General features: G+C 37.5%; 2 protein-coding genes across 2 annotated transcripts; one reads left to right on the top strand and one right to left on the bottom strand.

The window, feature by feature from the left end:
* The first annotated feature begins 3,660 nt into the window (after positions 1-3,660).
* Positions 3,661-5,027, top strand: ppil1 (peptidylprolyl isomerase (cyclophilin)-like 1). Its single transcript, XM_056750865.1, has 4 exons — positions 3,661-3,824; positions 4,227-4,381; positions 4,568-4,636; positions 4,745-5,027. The coding sequence occupies exons 1-4, from the start codon at positions 3,769-3,771 to the stop codon at positions 4,963-4,965; spliced, it is 501 nt and encodes a 166-aa protein (XP_056606843.1). The 5' UTR covers positions 3,661-3,768; the 3' UTR covers positions 4,966-5,027.
* A 384-nt stretch (positions 5,028-5,411) lies between these two features.
* On the bottom strand, positions 5,412-18,544 carry frs3 (fibroblast growth factor receptor substrate 3). The gene is made up of 8 exons (XM_056749734.1): positions 18,296-18,544; positions 16,322-16,440; positions 15,408-15,496; positions 15,060-15,246; positions 14,777-14,938; positions 13,803-13,924; positions 12,442-13,362; positions 5,412-10,555 (listed from the first exon to the last, which is right to left on the bottom strand). Exons 3-8 carry the CDS (start codon positions 15,471-15,473, stop codon positions 10,124-10,126), a joined length of 1,890 nt encoding a protein of 629 aa, XP_056605712.1. The 5' UTR covers positions 15,474-15,496; positions 16,322-16,440; positions 18,296-18,544; the 3' UTR covers positions 5,412-10,123.
* Positions 18,545-19,725: the final 1,181 nt, after the last annotated feature.

The raw sequence follows: 19,725 nt of genomic DNA, 5'->3' as shown, positions 1-19,725 counted from the left end.
GAACATACGAAAAAATATGAATTCAAATAAAGAGTAAAGGAGGCTTATTATTGTCTCCAGCCCTAAAGACGGACCCAGAACAAGAGACACGGAGTATTAGGCGTGGTCTTTTTGAAGGTTAAAAGCTTTCCTCATATGTGTACTCAGAAACCCAGAGGCCCTGCCACACTGAACTAACCAATCACAGAGCAAAAGACACACCTGCTCATAGAAGAAGAGAAAGGATTGGTCGCAGCGTAAAAATGACACCTGGGCAGGGCTCCAAGGTGTACCTGAAAACCTAGATGTTTTGTAGGAACAGTTTCTTCGCTTCAGGAGGTTTAGGAGATTCTGTTTCTTGTCGTGTTTGAGAATCCATTCCCATTGTCCTTTTCTTCACCGGCATCTTCATCAACGTCCTTCAGACGGGTTCGAGAGGTTCGGCCGAAAAAGCAGTCATACCCTTAACAACTGGAAAGAACAGGAAGTTTAGCTGCTTCAGCTAAAGCAGCGCTGCGACACAATGGCATCTCTTGTCCCTGACTCCATACTGAATGACCGCAACAGGAATTGATAGGGTAATATATTTTTGTTCAACGATTTAAACAAATTTAACTGCTAATTGTATATATTTTTATCCATATAAATTAGTACCAAAATAAAAAATGAAAACCCTGCTTTAGATTGTTATGTTAACCATTACGCAAGACTGAATAAGACTATAATTTGTGTTTTTTTGTCGTTGTTTCTTTAAAAACGTTTTTTATATATGTATAATATACATGAATAATGTACAATATTTAGTGTGCAATAGTTTTGATCTTGATTTATCTGTAAAATCATTAAGTTGTATGACACATAAAGGATTATGGGTGCTTGACATGTTAACTTCCGTAATATGTCAAACCTGTTTGATCAGTTCAAAACAAAGGGGAACGAAACAGAATAAATTTCATTTGCAAAGATTTTTAAAAAATGAAATACCGCCTCATTAAAGAGCACTTTTTAACGTTATATTAACTAAAATATGCTGTACAGTTAAAAATGCCTCGTTTTTATCTGAGATGGGCTGTACAATATTTAGACACACACCCATCTCACGCACAATAATTGTGCTCATATGGAGAAAACATACTAACTCTCTGTTTGCTTGTTTCAGTAGTGAGTTATCTAGTCTCATCTAACGTACAGGTGAGAGGTCAGTCAGGTGCACGCTCAGGTGTAAGTGACAAAAGATCAGCCATTTTGATTAGCATGACTAAGCGCTTTTCTTTGCCACCTACACTGTTTGGTTGAAATGGGATTTGGCGAATGACACAATTTGTTTTGATGAAGAAGCAACCAATTAATTTAAGTCTCCCAGGCCGGTGGTTCATCAAGTGATGTCTCAGAGGTTACGGTTGCCAAGGATGCAGGCCAGGGCAACGATTAACATTAAATATGTATGAAATAAACCTGTTGGGTTGGATTGTGCATTTAGTGAAACTAGAAAGGGTCTAGCAGGAACGGGCATGAATTGCAATGTGCTTGTAAAAAAGAATTGTAGGTCTATTGAAAGATAAGTTTCCATTTATAGTATATATAAGTTATAAAACTTGACTACAAGGCGGGACGAGTAGATAATAATTAACAATCTCGCAACGCTAAGAAATCTACTAAAATAGCCTACAAAGAAATCCACAAAGAAAAACTATTCAAATGGATCATTTGGATGTCCGTCTCCATCTTACGAGGCAGTTTTGGATGTTATTTGTTTCTCTAATACTGCCTGGTAATGATGCAGATGGTCGTCTACACGCATCGTTGGAATCGCTTTGCATCTGGGTGTGGACTGGCAAAATATGCAAATACACATAGACAATGGAAAGTGTGTCCTACTCAAAATTTCTATTCTTCAGGTTGAAACTTACAATTTGTTTTGATTTGGATATTTTGATGTCACAGAAGTTCACTTCATCGCCTCTAGGATACATCTTACCCGACAGTGCTTGGCTGTGTATTGAGGTTCTAACACTGTCTGGTAACGATGCATTCTGGGGGCTTTATAACCAGAAGTCCTGAAATTCTTTTAGTAGAATATAAACGCAAGATGTAGTATCAGTTGGCTACACCAGAATGATTAAAAATTAAGGAATGAAAGAATAGCACTAAACAAATAAGTGAAGGAAAAGAGGTATAAATTGTCTGTACATATATATACTACATATATCATATATTCATCTCATTATTTTCAAGGGATTCCCACAGCCATCACCATAGTTTTAAACCCCACCCTGTTTCGTAGAAATACCTCCATGAATGTCACAAAAGTAATTCCTCCAGACTCACACGCCCTCTAATGTGTATGTCAATGATGGGTTCATCCTGTCTTTCTAGTGTCTTATTGTGTTCATGACACCTGAGATCTGTGTGAGAAAAGCCCTATTTGAAACATCCGCTCCAATGATGTTCACTTTTTCCATTCACTGCATGAAAAGGAAGTAAAATATGAAATGCTCCAAAGCATTCTGAATGTGAATAAGTCAGGGTCAATATCAATAGTTTAATAGAACCTAACATTCATAACTTATTCCATCTTTGGGTGACACCTGTTACTGATTCTTTGGGTTTACTACAGAATACTTACACTGTATTCTTCAGTAATAAAATAAATGTGTTTCCTTTAAGATCTTTTTCCTGAAATACAAATGCTCTAATTCTGTCATTCTCTTTATATCTGTTTTCCTCTCTCCTACAGTCACATGATTACAGACCTATCTTCTGCCTCTCCGGTGCAGTAAAATCCTTTGATTTGTGCCTTACCAGGCAAGTTTAGATGTTGCTATTCTGTCTAATACTGCCTGGTAATGCCATCAATCACAAGGAATTTGATCGCCATATTTCTTTTTCTTCTGCACCTACACGACAAAATTAAACAATGTTTTTCTGTTAAAAGGAATGATTACATCCTGGATATCAGACCCGACACATTCTTGTTTTTGTGATGTGCTTTAAATAGGAGTATTGTCGTGTGTTGTATTCTTATATTGATTAAATGTATAATGTTAATTCAGTATGTATGTCAAATAAAAGGAATAAAAATTTAAATTACATTCAAATATGTATTTAACTTTGTGTGTTATTTTCTGAATGAATACAATTAGGTCATTCTAATGTAGGCTATACATTTCTTAATTTACACATGAAAAACAAAAACATATTAACAAAGAAAATGAATAAAATGATAAATTAATTGTAATGTGAAGTACAAAGACTTGAAAGTTGAAAGGTATTTCAAGGCCACTAATAAGCAAAGTATGGGCAAATGTAAATTTGTTTTAGTGACCAAGCAAACAAATTCATACAAAACACCAAGTTGTTTTTCACTTGAAAGCTCAAGATGTTCTATGGAACATTTAAAAACATAAATGAGGGATAATACGTAAGGATGATCAGGTTTTGCACAAACTTCATGCACAGTTCATGCATGCATGTGCATTCTGTAATTAAAAGTGAAGCATTATAATTCAAATGCTTAGAGGTTCAGAAACTTTGACATGTTTTTCGTTTTTATATATTTAAAAATATATTTGTTTAAATGGTCCTGGACTCAAAATCAAGTTTTGCTGTATGAGGCAACATGCTTTGTCATCCAGTCCACTAGATGGCAACATCCGCATCGTGCGTTCCACTGTTTACTGCCACGAGGGAACTCGACCAGCAAGTAAACTACTTCCTTATTACGCCTGGGACAAATTTTAAAATAAAAATACATTTTTCTTTCTTAAGTATTTTAGTCAGTCATCAAACATGTCTGGAATTCCACCGGATTCGTGGCAACCCCCCACAGTATCTCTAGAGACGACGTAAGTTGAAACATATATGTGTTTATGGATGAATGAGCCACCTTTTGATAACACAATACACGAGACTCATTCTAATGCTGATCATTGTCGTACCTATATGTGAATAAACGATGATAAAGGGTGCAAAAATATATTCGAGGTAAAACAGAGTGCATTACCCTTTTGATATTGTTATGGTAAAAGTGTAGTAACTATGATTTTGGCGGCTTGATTATCTTTTGCATTGCCATAGTTTTATTACAAATATCGTGTTCCCCAAAATTAACGTTTTCCTGCTTTTAAACTTGTTTGTTTACCTTACCTAAGGGTAGTCTTTTACAAGTTGATGTATTATAAATGTTTAGGCATAGTTTAATCTTTTCCATAATAACCATCATCTTTTAACGTTACATTTTTTACCAGTATGGGAATTCTCGTGGTAGAACTTTACTGGAATCACGCACCAAAAACATGCAAGAATTTCGCAGAGTTGGGCAGGAGAGGATATTTCAACAACAACAGGTTTCATCGCATCATCAAAGACTTCATGGTTCAAGGGGGCGATCCGACGGGAACAGGTAGGGACAATGTGATGAGAGCCAAAAACATTCCATCTTTGATGCCTTTTCTTATCATACGTCCCATTTAAATCATAGTATAGATTAATCTAAATCGAACATGCACGGTGAATGAAATAAAAGAGTAACATGTGCGAATGTTTGACAAAAATAAGAGATGTTAGTAATAGTATCCTATTTCTGCAGGTCGTGGAGGTGCATCTATATATGGCAAGCAGTTTGAGGATGAATTGCATCCGGAATTGAAATTCACTGGTAAGCAGTATCAGAGACTCAGCATTAATTTAATCATTTTGAAAATAACAGTAAAGAACATTTTACTGCTGGAAATGTGACAGAAATTGAAATTTGCTTGTATTGTAGGTGCTGGAATTCTTGCAATGGCCAATGCAGGGCCAGATACAAATGGAAGCCAGTTCTTTCTCACACTGGCTCCAACACAGTGGCTGGATGGCAAACACAGTATATTCGGTCGGGTCTGCCAAGGCATGGGAGTTCTAAATCGCATTGGCATGGTTGAAACTAATAGCCAGGACCGTCCTATGGATGATATTAAGATTCTCAGAGTGACTTTACCCATCTGAGACATTTCTGCTTTAATTTTGTACAGCCATTTTATTACATTAAACTTTAAGTTTTCATAAAACAGGGTCTCTGAAGGTTTGATTATGTTCTGGTCTATGGCCACATGGTGGTGTCATAACATTTTGTATAGAGATTCTAGTATCTATGTGTACATATTGCCAGATTCCACACACATTATGAAATATTTTAAAAATTATTTTAAGAACATACTATAGACTGAAATTTTTGTTTAAAATCTTTTTTTGCAATCTTTGTTATTGCACCAATGTAAGGTAGACTAGGTCCTAGCAGCTTGTTTTATAACTTCTGGTCATGTAGATTTTGCTGTCCTTCTAGTGGACAAAGCAGTAAGTAAGCTCATAAAAAGTTACAGTACACATCTGTCTTCGTTCTCTGTCATTCAGACATGTATCAGAGCAAACACTTCTTAACATTTGCAGTTTTAATGTTGACATTACATTTAATCACATTCATTTTTATTATACAAGCCTTTCTCTTCAAAAGTTTATATGACTGAAATTAACATTCAACATGGGGCATGCCTGCTTTGCATTGTAAGAATGGAGAAGGGTTGCAATCGCAACATCAACAGACTATAGGAGATCTCTGATCCGTTTAAAGAGACTGCAATGTCTATAATGGAATGACCGTTGAGGCGTTTCTCTTTCTACGAATGGCAAAAGTCTGTTGCGCCAACACAAACGAACACAGGAAAAGCTGACCGCATACCCATATATGTTATGTACATACACAGAATTACATACAAGAAAATGTAAATACTGTATATAAAGGAACGTAATCGGAAAAATCGAATTGAAATCGGAATTCTTGAGACGAAACAGTAACAACAGAACACATCTTTTCATCAGGGAGGATAGAAACATTGAGTGTAAATGACCTCATAATCTGAGCATTTTACAAGTCCATCTCTGTGGGGTACATTCATACAGAGAAAAAAAAACAGTTTGAAAGTCAGAGAGTGCGAGGAGCTTGCAGTCTCCGGTATAGAGTCCATGCATGGGCGGCTCTCTAGAACTCCGACACATTTGAGACACATTCACATTAATTTACAGTACATCGCAGTCATTAAGCTTCATCTAAGCTTTATTACGACAATGTAATTCTACCGCCAATAGGACAGGTTGTTCGATTTTCAGTTAGGTTACTGCAAAACCCTTTTCAGCTGGAATACCATCTCAGATTTAGATAAAATGTATGATTTAGATGAGATGTGGATTTCCATAAATGAGATTGCTTTAATAAAAATAAGAAAGAAATTAACCAAGAAATGTCATAGGTGCATTTAAACTTTTTGCTGATTTTTTTTTAACACAGGGATCTACAGTAATGTATGCGATTGCTCACCCCATTACAATTTCATTGCAGTAAACCTGGGTTTGTAACTCAAATGGGTCAAAGGGCTTATCACATTTACCCTGATGATGATGTGTATGGAAAATATAAAAAAAAACATAACAAAACAAGTAAACAAACAAACAAAACAAAAGCATTTACACTCCAAAGCGACCCCACTATCAAAGTCAATACAGGAATCTAGTAAGTATGTGCTACCGTACCTGTAAAATTCCACTAGAGCTACACATTATTTTAAAAGTGGACGAAAATCACTTATGGCACAATCGAGTTCTATATGATCCCACAAGTACAAACAAAACGACTAGATTTTTTTCCTCTTGAGCCTTCTTTAAATACACAGATAACAATGGCCTGAGAAAGACAGTAAACCCACCACTGATCCAGTCCTTTCTGAATGCACATACAACTGTGACTCGTATCACAGAACACCTTATCGAAGGACGCAAACAAATTTTGATATGAATCCATTAGCTGTTATTGCAAAATGTTTTATCATAGCACAATACCAAAATATAGATGTTAAAAACTAGATTGATCTCTGAAAAGTGTCTAAAAGTGTCCAAATAGTTAATCATCGCATTCTTAAAGTACAATAAGTGTATGTGATTGTGAGTGTAGTATGTTGATTCGATTTGGATTTACTATTAGGCAGCAATATTGTATTGAACTGCAAGGCTCTTCGAATTTACGCTGTCATAATGATAATCGACTAAAAGATGTAGTATGTAATCTTTCAGTTTGAACATTTTTAATTAGTCTGTTTTGCATTGAACCTTTTGGTGATAAAAAAATAAATTGCAATCATTACTCTTAATATTCTTTTCTAAAAAAAAACAAGGTAACTAATCCTTTAAATATTATCTTTCATTTATGGCTTCTCCCGTTATACATAAGTCAATATGCAATACATAAATCATTCAGCACATCGTCTCTGAGGCAATTCAAATACTAAAAACAACACATCTAGATATTTTTAGGTTATTTGTTGCCACTAAGCTAAATTTACTGCTAATATGTGTACAATTCTGTACAAATGGCCCACAAAGCCCTGCACTCAGAACAATATGGCTGCCAGTAAGAGTTTGAAATAGGCCTACTGGGCGTATCATAACGCCCGCAACTACGATTAAATCCCAGCTTTTGGAGATCACTATAGTACAATTTTAGAAAATGTTTAGCTACATCAGTATTAGGCATGTAACGATTCACCATGAGCCGGTTGAAAATCGATTACAATATGTGACGATTCACGTCTGTTGAGATGTTAATTGAATCGCAATACATGTTTTGAACAGCGGGGGCCGCTGTTTACTTCAAACTTGGTATCTCGAGATCATTATCTTGAATCGTTACATCCCTTGTTGATGAGAAATTGTCAGCTATTATGAATGCAAATCTTACATTTACACTCCTAATTGTTTATCTACGGTATTAAAAATATACCAATGAAAATCGTGGTAACAATTATGCCTGTCATTTTAAACTAATTCGAGATTTGACTGGGAATATATTAACTTGTATGTACTTGTAGACAAAATATTATCAAGCCCTGAAATGATCATGATGTCATTGTGGAGAACAGCTGCATGTACATGTTGCTGATTGTTAGCCCTAAAATTCAACATTTACCAATGGCACATAGTTGAGTGATATAAGTATATTTTTTGGCACAATATGTTCAAATAAAAGTATTATTATAAACGAAACTGCACTTTTAAAAATGAGTATAATAATACCAAGGTATATCCATAACACCTTTGGCATCTTTAAAACAACTAATCTAACAACAGGTTACATTGAATTCATATACCAAACAATAAATAAATAAACACATACTGACAGACAGTGTGATATATAAATAATTTTAAATTAAATAAATATGTGTTGCCTTATGAATCATGGCATGATATATTTAAGATATAAAAAATAATTCACATTCTTACATCTGATTATGGTGCTTTAGTTAGCATTACAAAACATAGAATTACATAAATACACTTTTGGTGAGAATTCTCATTTTGGGGATGTAAATGGCAGTTAATGTTAACCTACTTTGACCTTTTTTATTTGATTTTATTTTTAGATTAAGTTTAAAGACATAAAGAGTATTTTTTCTCTAAATTGAGTCGTTTAAAATATCTATTTTTCAATGTAGATATCCGCCTTAAATTGGTATAAAAATTGCTTTCCCTCAAGAAAGGAGCAAATTTTGTGAGTATAATACCTGATCATGTCCTAATGGCAAAAGAACAGCAAAATAAAATAAATAGCACTAAAAATGGAGCCAAAGCTTGATCAGATCTATTCATACTCCATTTCCATGTGTTTTATTGGGTCTATGTTTTAAAGGTACTGTAGATTTCTTTAACCAAATTCTGAATAATGACTTTAAACTTAATGTGAAACCATGGCTCAGTGAGGACAAGTGAAATGGGGAGGCTCAGTTACAATTTGAGAAAAATACTGTAGTTCTAAACTGAATTAAAGGGATAGTCTACCCAAAAATGAAAATTCATGAATTACTCAACCTTAGGTTGTTCCACACCTGTAAATATTTCTTATTTTTACTGAACACAAAGAAGGATATTTTGAAAAATGTTAGCAACTGAGATTTCTGGGGCACCATTGACTACCAAAAAAATGATAGTCAAAGGTGCCCTAGAACTGTTTGTTTTCCTAAATTCTTAAAATTATCTTTGTTTTTCTTGTGTTCAACAGAACAAAAACATTCTTTCAAATATCTTTCTTTGTGTTTAATCGAAAAAAGGAAATGTATGCAGGTTTGGAACATTTTGAGGGTGACGAATTTATGACAGAATTTCTATTTTTGGTTAGAGTATCCCTTTAATTGGATCAGTTCCTGAGGATGTGAGGTCCGTTTCATGTGGCATTCAAATACTGAACAAATGCCTTTCTTTATTTTGTTTCAGTAACACATGACAACATGAGAGACTGTTAGTTTTTGATCATGATGAAAAGTTTGATATTTCCATCATTTTTCATTGGAGGAAACCTTTGTGTTGTCATGTAATTATCTTACATGAGGTAATGAAACATTTTGTGTTTTTAGAGCTGTTTAACTCGAATTTCAAATGTCAAAATATACAGTATAAATGGAAATACTGTCATATGTTACCCTCATGACACTGAAATTACATACAAGTAGATGGGCACCAGTGCCTGTCAAGCCAAAAAAAAGACAAATTATAAAATATTTTTATTTAAATTTTATGGGCTTGACAGCTTTTACGGTGTGTTTGATTTTATTTGTGTGCACTTTTGATATTCTGTTAAAAATATAAATTTTGTCCCCCACAGAAAGACAAAACAATTATTAAAGAACATAATGATGAGTGGACAGAACTGTCAGGTCAACTAACCCTTGAAAAGAATCTATAAAGTTATATTTAAAAATTCTGAAATAAAGGACACTTTGACTTAAAAAAATAGAACCACTACAGTAAACTTGTTTCCTGAATGAAGGGTGGTTTTCCAGTACCCAATTCTTTGGCCCAAAGCCCAGACGGCAACCTAAAACCACGGTGATAAGAATCATCTCCATACCCTCCCACACACAATGTGAAAAAAAAATGCTTAATGCTTGGCTCAATTTCAGTTACTATTTCATTAAGCAGCAATTGGTATGAGTGCGAGAATAAAGTGTAGACAATGAGAAAATAGAGACTTCGATATAGAGAAAAACACCACACGAACTCTCTTTCCAGAACCCTCATTTTTCCCTGTCATACCTGTAACTCTCCCTGTTCGTCCCTTTCCCTCTCACAGAGGCAAGTCGGTGCTGTTGTGGCGGGTTTTCCGTGAGGTTCCGTCATCCCGAGGCAGGGCCTTCTGGAGGTTGGACATGGCTGCTGTTTTCTTCAGGTCGATCACGGCGTAGCATTCTCCACGCCGGGGGGGTGGAGCCGCGGCGGCTGCAGCAGACATGCCGCGTTTGAGAGGGGGCGGTCTCTGTGGTATCGGGCCCCCTCCCCCGTGTCCCGAGCAGCCGGAGGGTTCGCCCTCCAGGTCCACCTGGATGTAGTTGAGCTGGCGGGAGGGCGGAGGAGGCGGGTGACGACCGTACTGCTCGCAGGTACCACTGCCACGTCCCCCTCGCTGACGTCTGAAGTCAAAGTTGAAAACGCGGTTGGCCCTCTCATGTGGGTGAGGATGGGGTGGGAAAGCATGACGAAGACGGGTAGGAGGCTGTAGCTGTATAAAGGAGAAGTTTACGGCAGTTCAATCTCAGTGTTAATACAATCTGTACATAGCTGACCTTTACTGGATACCAACAAAATGCAAAACATGCTACCATTACACAGTGTCAGACAAATGGTAAAAAATGACCCAAGCTGTCAATGGGGCAGTACCCTTCAAAAAAGCACACCTTTGCCCTTTAAGATTGCATATCAGTACCTTGAAAGTACATACTGGTACAAAATGTATACATTTCTGTACCGTAATGGAATATATTAGGGTATTTTTAAAGGAAACCATTCTAATTTTTTTTTTCAAAATACCACAAAAATTCCATGGCACATTCATTTCAGCATCATGGTATCCATCAAAGTACTGTAGTGTTACCATCTGATAACATTAACAACAAATTTTCTGCTAATTTAAATCAAATAAAACACCGTCCTAAATGGTAAGTTATAAACTAATAAAAAATAAGAAACTAAAGGCTTCTTTTAGCTAAGTCGTACCCAACGCGCCAGTTTTTGATAATACTTGTGCATCGTTGTCCGCTTTGACAGGCAATGGTCACTAGGTGTGAGTGTCCAAAGGCGTGTTTCTTGTTCATGTAACCAAGACATGAGCTGAAGAAGAAGCGGTTCCTTCTGTATGCTGTCATTATGCAGTGATAGTGGCAAGTAAACAGTCACTTTAGCAGCTTGAGTTTTTAAGGGGTCATATGGCGTGACTACTTGTTTTTTGTGTCTTTGGTGAGTTATAAGTTGCACCCAGACCTCCCTGAAATGCCTCGTGTAACCACACCCCCACAAATCAGTTTGTGGTATGATTTGACAAACACCTGTACCCATATGGGGGATATGTATACGCAAGTAAGGTTGGCGTACCTGTCAGATCAATTGCTTTGGAACCTGATATTGCAGTATTCAACCAATCAATATGCACTGGTCAACTAGCCAATCATAGCACATCTCGCTTTTCAGAGCAAGGAGCTTTGTAAAAAATTCTGCAAATTTCATAGAGGCGGGCAAAGAGGAGATACAAACATCCAAGGTATGTGGAATAGTTTTTGAACCTTAAATCGTGTATACACATTGCCTTACATCTAAAACTAACGATAATATTTGTTTTAGGGGGGGTGTCTTATGACCCCTTTAAATACAGAGAAACACATGTAATTTATTTAGACAATTCATTCAGAAAGGTGTTTGTGTAAACCTGACGCTATCGCAAGTATTTTTACCTAAAGGGATGGGGTTCAAGCAGAGCAATCACAGCGCTTGCATTCCGCGTCACATTGACGCGCTGTAAGAGGTGCGCATGAGGCTACGGTGTAGGGTACGCGTCTCTGAGTAGCCTACGCCGAACCTTCCGTGTACACAAGACACATGACTATAAACAGCACTTAAGACTAAAACTAAAATGAATTCTATTGAAAAATAAAATCAATATAAAAATAACAAAAGCACATAACGCAATAGCTTAAATTCTCACTAACATGAACAGAAAATTAAATATTATTTAAACTACAAATAAAACTGAAAACACAACAAAAATGGCTCTGTATTGTACCCCAAAACCCTTCCAGTACTTTTTCTAGAGAAAGTTGTAAAGAATTTATATTTAAAATGATTATTTTTAATATATTTAATCTTTTTTATATAAAAATAGTTGATTAAAATGTTTAATTATTTCAGCTAAATAAGTATCACTGGTTACAAGGTTGAACTTCTCTAACTTACATTCATTTCTTTAAACTGGATAAGGATTTTTAAAATTAAATAAATGTATGAAAGTTGCCATCTCTAAGACCGATACATAACTTAAAGCTGCGGATAACAATGAAAATGTCTATTCCCTATAAAATGGCTTTGAATTTTCTGTGACAATTCTCTAATACACACCTGTTCAGTGTTGACGTAGTTCTGCAGAGCATCTCGGTGAATCCCGCCGCCGCCTCCGCTTTCCTGGTGATATCCGTTTGGTGTCACAGGCCCTTCGGAATACTCATACTCATCGTATTCCTCCTCCTCTTCCTCCTCGTACTCGTCCTCATCTTCATCTTCATCCTGATCCTCCTCTTCCTCTCGCTGAAGCGCACGGTATTCCCATACCGGCGGTAGCGACGGCAGGTTCTCGTAGTTAAGTAACGCTGTGCGTCGGTGACCCCCGACCCCCATTCCCCGTTCGCAGCCGTATCCCTGTGGAGGCAGCGAGGAAGCGTGCGTGTGCGTAAGTGGGAGAGAGTGTGGATGCATGTGCGTGCGGGAATCGCCCGTGGTGCTGCTGCTGCTACTGGACCCCAGAGACTGTGATTGCGACACGGTGCTCGGGCTCAGCCTCTGTCTGCGTACCCCTCGAAGTCCGTTGATGTTCTCGTATGTTAGCTGGCTTTCCGGGCAGGGCTCCATACTGGGATGTCGGTGCATTAGATGGTGGCAATGGTGATAAGAATGCGTGTTGCACATGTGTACGGACGGAGTCTCCTCTCCTTCTGTTTCCGAGCTGACGTCTGGCGCCCGAAGTGGGTGAGCCATGTGACGCTCCCTGTCTCTCTCCATTAAGTGCCGCTGTGCTGGGGTCGGACCCAACATGAACTTCACTTCCTGGGCTCCGGGCTGGAGGAAGACCTGAGGGTCTTTGTGAGGGTCGTCCAGGGGACAGCAATGCAAGCCGGGCTGTCCTGGGACTTGGCCGCCCCCGCGGATAGTGGTGGTGGTTGAGGTTTCGGGGTAGGTGGTGGGCCGCACTTCAGGCAGGGAGTGGACACAGTGACGGCTAGAGAGGTCAGTTTCCATGCCTACGGTATTCACATATGTATGGGTCTGGAAAGAGATGATAACAGTTCATTAGTTAGCTGGTATTTATGATGAGCAGCACACTTACAGTGTGTTATGAATATTTTTACACATGGAATTACAATACAGAACCTATACAGTATTTAATTGTTAAATAAGCACAAAGTTATATGATTAAAAAAATAATATATAAAAAAATCACATCCAAATTATAAAAATGTGATCAAATACATACAGAATATGGTTGCTAGAACTCAAACTTGAGGGTAGCTGATTTCATACATCTATAAACTAAAAATGACTTTGAAAACCTCAGTAAGGTTTAACATAATATGTTTACAAATGCCAACTGGTATTTTATTTGCCATTTGTTTTAAGCATCCGTTAATTTTAGAGCCACTGTATGTGTGCAAATGTTTGCACAAGCAGGTGTGTTTGTGTGTGTGTGTGCGTGTGTGTGTGTTTACTTGGTCATCCAGTCCCATGAGGCTATGTCTGTGGTCATTGGAGAGAGAGGGCTGAGATGAGTCTGCGCTGATTGGGTATCCTGGGTATCCATTAGGAAAACCCTGCATTGGGAATCCAGGGGCTACACACACAAAATCAAAGTACATATAAGCAAATGATATTAAGATGCTTTTCATATACGTTTTTAGAAAATGTGTCATGTGTACTGTGAATGCAAGATGACATACAAGTATTTAGTTTTAGATTTAAATTTAGATTTGAGTTGTAAAAAACATTTCTTTCTTTCTGCAGAACACCAAAGAAGATATTTTGAAGAACGTCGGAAACAAGACAACACCGGCCCCCATTGAGTTCCATGGTATGGACACAAAACCCCTGAGACATTCCTCAAAATATCTTCTTTTGTGTTTGACAAAGGAAAGAAAGTCATGCAGGTTTTGGACAACATGAGGTTGAATAAATATTGTTTTTTTGGGGGCGTTATTTTCTTTAACAACTTTATTATTTTGCACACATTTTTATGACTTCATGGAACATTTGTATGTAAAACTTGTGAGTTAATTTTTATCAAAAACATAAAAGGTGGTTATGGTAAAACAATGGTGATGGTGAACATTTTACACTTCATTCACTTTTTCGTATGCGTTCAAATACATTTTGCCATGCACTTTAATATTGAAAAAATTACCATCAAATCTGTCAACTGTGCATTTACACAAAGTAATACTTTACAGCACAAAATAAAGTTAGAAAGGTAGCTGTTTAACACATGGAGTATAAAAATATGTAAATGCAGGTGACCGAGTGTGTGTGAAAAGGTACTGGCAAAAAGTTTTTTCACTGAATTTAAACCAATATAGCTCACCTTAAACTGAACTTGTATAACAGTATTTACCATTTGTTAGCTAACTCTTATTCTCAAAATATTCTTCATATTATATATAAACACACAAAGTATATGCCTGTGACTCACTATTAGGTGTCTGTGGAGTTCGAGGCATGTCCATCTCGGCTGCGTGCCCTGGCCGGGTCATGATCATGGGCTCCTCCACCACATTAATGCTGTTACACTGCATCAACTCCTGCAGGAGGTTAAAGATCTCCTCTGCACGGGAGCACTTGAATGCAAAGATCCCTACCAGAACACATACAAAAATAGAGAAAAGTTAAGTTACACAGACAGACAGTTGCTAGAGAGTTGTAATTGTTAGGGTGTTCTATGCACTTGGGATTATCTTAAGTAAGAGCAATCTCACCCTGTCCTGTCTGACAACGGCGACCGCTCTCGAAGGAGAAGAGGTTGGAATCATAGCCGTAGCGTCGCAGGCAGAGGTATGGCCACCGTATGGCGTCCCGTTTGCGTGTGTGCAGAATGAGCTCCGTCTGCGTGAGCTCCATCGTTCCTGAGCCCAATTCATTTCCCTCATCGTCCACATTAGTTACCTGTCAGGCACAGACCAAATGGCACGGACACAAAAGGTTGACCTCTACTATGTCAACGTATATATGCCTCAAAGTAGCATGGTATACATTAAAGTACCATGGTCTCAATATATCTCTACCATGGTAGCAATATAGTGCTTTTGGTGTCTTATGAAATGCACCTTGAATTTGTTGGGATGGTTGTCTTGGATAGCGTCTCTGTATAGACAGCTCCAGCAGCTCCCCATAGCTTCAGCAGGCCAGCTGAAACCTTAAACAGGGACAAAAAAAGAACAGATAAACTAAGGGGAAAAAATGAAATATAGTAAATGTTCCTTTGAGATAACCTTTCTACTGCAAACAGTTGGAGAAAGCAAAATTTCTGCCTCATAAATTACTTGATGCTGATGGTGGTAATTGCATGTAATGGTTATATCTACACTCACCTAAAGGATTATTAGGAACACCATACTAATACTGTGTTTGACCCCCTTTCGCCTTCAGAAATGCCTTAATTCTACGTGGCATTGATTCAAGGTGCTGAAAGCATTCTTTAGAAATGTTGGCCCATATTGATAGGATAGCATCTTGCAGTTGATGGAGATTTGTGGGATGCACGAAGCTCCCGTTCCACCACATCCCATAGATGCTCTATTGGGTTGAGATCTGGTGACTGTGGGGGCCATTTTAGTACAGTGAACTCATTGTCATGTTCAAGAAACCAATTTGAAATGATTTGAGCTTTGTGACATGGTGCATTATCCTGCTGGAAGTAGCTATCAGAGGATGGATACGTGGTGGTCATAAAGGGATGGACATGGTCAGAAACAATGCTCAGGTAGGCCGTGGCATTTAAACGATACCCAATTGGCACTAAGGGGCCTAAAGTGTGCCAAGAAAACATCCCCCACACCATTACACCACCACCATAATTTGCATTTATGAGAAATTGAACAGGTGTTCCTAATAATCCTTTAGGTGAGTGTATACAGATGTATTAACACTTTAGTTAGTTAAGCTTTATGATTGTTTAATGTAAAATAAATAGTGTACTGCATAAAATGTAAAAAATTACATTATGAATGAACATGCTCACCTGGCCATCAGTGGGAGTGATGCTTGCGTCAATCCCAGAATCCTCTGCTGGGTGTCATGGCGGAAGTGGGTTGTGCTGGTAAGAACATCCAGTCCCAGTGGACAAATGTTTCATTTCTCCTATCAAGCAGAGAAAAGAAAGGACGTCAAATCCTCTGTGTATAATGTCCTCCTTTTTTGAAAAAAAAATCATTACTGTGGTGCTGTGATTAAGACACGGGAATGAAGTTGCTCTGTGTCCTCAGACTCCCAGTGGATAAATAAAACATAATTACTTTATACTCATAATCTTATTCTCAAGTGGAAATCCATAACTCGTGCCTGTGTGCATAACACAGTTCCTTAATATATATGACTTCTTGACTTTGACTTCTTTATATGGATATACTATTGTATACATTTACCTCTGTTTATGAACGGTTTACAACATTCAATGTACTGTAAGGTATCATTGCGGTATTAAATCTCAGGGACAAACATTTTTACAGGTGTCATGGATTATAAAATGATCTTGAATACTGTCACTTTAAAATGTCTTTTGACACATTTAGACAATTCTGTGGTTTATTTCTAGCAGGTCCTGTCATAATAAGAGTTACTATACACTCAAAATAAAATTATTGAACGGTACTCGCGCATATAGGTCAAAGCACCGTCACAATAAACCCTGAAAGCAAACCTTTAAACACATATATAGGTTGAGCTCAACTGTTAAAATGAAATAAAAACAAAATATCTTGCATAAATAACACTAAAATCATAACATAGCATTGCATAAAACCCAAAATCACTGCAGTTTTAATCCAAGGTGTTTATAGAGAAACATGTCAAAATCTTTACTTGTGAATGTGCCCGCAAATTTCAAGGAGCAAAGGAATGAAAACAAAAGTTCGGTGAGATTGGGACTATTTTTGACAGTCATCTCAATGTCAAAAGTTCCTCTTTACATGTATACTACTATAATTTTTGAATTCAATCTATCAGTTTCAAAAACATAAAACAAGAATAAGATTATTTTAAAGTATAGCATGTAATCATGTATTACTCTTCAATATTCGCATCTGAGTTATGACAGGGATAAGCAGGCGGCTTCTGCTACAGAAACAAAAGTGAAACAAATCAAAATCGATGTTTTAACAGTCGCATAACTGCACTCAGTAACCATGCATGATTCTAACAAAAAGGGTTGATGGTGGATGATGGCATGTAAATGTGGGCCATGATTAGAATCACAAACATTTGCATTAGATGTATATGCAAATAATAAATAAAGATTGTAATTCACGTAAATCAAAAGCAAACCATCAAAAATCTAAGATTAAGAGATGTGAATGATTTATATTAAATTTTATGTATGGTTCTTTTTACAATGTCAATTTCCAAACGAGCATCATCAACATCAGGCCACACAGTCTCTCTTGCTCTGGTTCACTGCCCCATACAGCAGTTTCTGAATCTGCAAACCACCTGAAGTGTCATACAAGACCGAATGAATGAAACATCTTATTTTGGTCTTTGCTTTAAACAAAAGGCTGAACGAGAATCGTACGTCTAAATGTCGTATGGGACCACGGTGTGACAAATATGTCAGGTGGATGCAAAGCATCTCTGGAACTTGAATGTCTTGCAGCGCATAAACGCTACGATTCATTGGCACAACAGCACACACGCAGCATAAATATTTGACAGAAAAACAAAGTATATAACTCGAACCAGTGAATCCAAACCCGCCATCGAGCACAAACTCACTCGCGGAGTACAAGGAGATGGCTCGCTATGTTTGATAAAGCCTTTGTATTATCGTTAGTGTAACAGTGACGGTTTGCAGCTGGATGCTAGTAACTAGTGAATCAAACACATCACATGAACTGAAGAGATGAATGAGAACAGGACCCGATCGGGGTGCGCGCTGTACCAGCAGCATCAAAACACGTTTAGGTTACTGCAGAACAATTCGGCTGCGGTTGCTACTCACATGTTTGGCAACGATTGCGATACGAGACGAGACGGATCAAGGATGCGAACAGCAGTCCACGGCGGATGCTACACCGTGCGATTTGACGGTCGGCGCGGTGGTCGATATTGACGCGCACGGTTGACACAAGACTAAGAAAAATTGAATTGCGTGAAAATATGACAATAAAGATAATTGTTTTTCCCCCGTAACGCCCCCTTGCTGCGGCACGGGCCTCCCTTTGACATTTCCCGACCACCAGGGTGAGAGTTCAGGCAGACAACGAGGGCTGCTGGAGCGACAAGAAGGTAGAATCTGCTGGAGGACCAGAAGATGAGGTGTGAATGTGTTTGAGCATCACACGATGACGTGCTGCCAGCAGCTCTATTTAAAACCACCTTGCTGCAATTTAAGCCAGACGAAGCAAACCCGTAGTCGTGTGCTTAGGTCGCTGTGAGAAACGTCTCAAACAGGTGTTTTTATGACTAAATTAGAAATTGACTTAGTGTGTTTGGTTATTTGATTCTAAAAGAACTGTCCAAGGGATAAGTGGTGAGAAATTAAGAATTTAGCTCTGTCAATCCTCAAGATTCAGTGTCAGTTCTATGTAAAGAAAAGCATTTGACTGTTCATTAATTTGCCATTAAAATTACATTTATAAGAAGGTACTGTTAATGTTATACAACAACAGAAGAAATATTTTCTATTAATTAACATAATAAAAGCACTAACCAAAAAGTAGGAAATAGTGGGTTTTCCCAACGTGTGGTAACATGAACATTAACCAAAGTGTTAACATCTTTCCTAAACATGGTTATAAGTAGGGTTGGATATCGAAACTTATTACCTTTGGTCAAAAATATAGCCTATTGTTAGGGCTAGCTGTACTTTGTCTATGTGTTTTGGATGGTTTTTTGCTGTTGACTTCCATCGAGGAGGAGAAGCAGTTGTTGATGCTCACAACCAACTAACTTTCTGCCATCTGACAGGGGATGACATAAATCAATGCCCTCCTGTGAGCGGAGGACCAGAAGAGCCCCTCCCATTGGTCTAAAAAAGAGGGAAGTTCACACTTACTTTAAAATTATCCTTTTGTGTGGTTTTGAAAAATATAAATCAATTATTATTCAGCATTATTTTATTTTAAACTGATGATTTAAACACGATTAAGACTAACATATTCTGATTATGATTTCAACAACAGAAAGTAGAGAATAATTCATGGTTTAAGTCCCTAATGAAGGCTTAGAACCTTTCTTCCAGTAGTTTTGCAAACCAGTCATTAAGCAGGCTAAATGACCATACAGTAGACTAGATATCCAAATATTTTACTTCAATTGTCAGAATCGAATAAATTCAATACCCAACCCCATAAGTGTAATAACCATCTTTCGTGACTGATTACCATTTATATTACAATACACTCTTAAAAATAGAGGTGCTTCACGATG

Source organism: Triplophysa dalaica, chromosome 6 (genome assembly GCF_015846415.1).
Source record: "Triplophysa dalaica isolate WHDGS20190420 chromosome 6, ASM1584641v1, whole genome shotgun sequence".
In the NCBI taxonomy this organism is placed as follows: domain Eukaryota; kingdom Metazoa; phylum Chordata; class Actinopteri; order Cypriniformes; family Nemacheilidae; genus Triplophysa; species Triplophysa dalaica.
Note: the sequence above shows the minus strand (reverse complement) of the source record. Positions and strands in the feature narration are given on the sequence as shown.

Bases quoted from the DNA above. Each gene is read 5' to 3' on its own strand.
- ppil1 (XM_056750865.1), top strand. From the start codon at position 3,769: ATGTCTGGAATTCCACCGGATTCGTGGCAACCCCCCACAGTATCTCTA. The intron at 4,382-4,567 runs GTAGGGACAATG...CTATTTCTGCAG, and splicing joins GGGCGATCCGACGGGAACAG to GTCGTGGAGGTGCATCTATA. The intron at 4,637-4,744 runs GTAAGCAGTATC...CTTGTATTGTAG, and splicing joins TCCGGAATTGAAATTCACTG to GTGCTGGAATTCTTGCAATG.
- frs3 (XM_056749734.1), bottom strand. From the start codon at position 15,473: ATGGGGAGCTGCTGGAGCTGTCTATACAGAGACGCTATCCAAGACAAC. The intron at 15,247-15,407 runs GTGCATTTCATA...TGTGCCTGACAG, and splicing joins ACCATCCCAACAAATTCAAG to GTAACTAATGTGGACGATGA. The intron at 10,556-12,441 runs GTGTGTATTAGA...TCCTTTATACAG, and splicing joins ACTACGTCAACACTGAACAG to CTACAGCCTCCTACCCGTCT.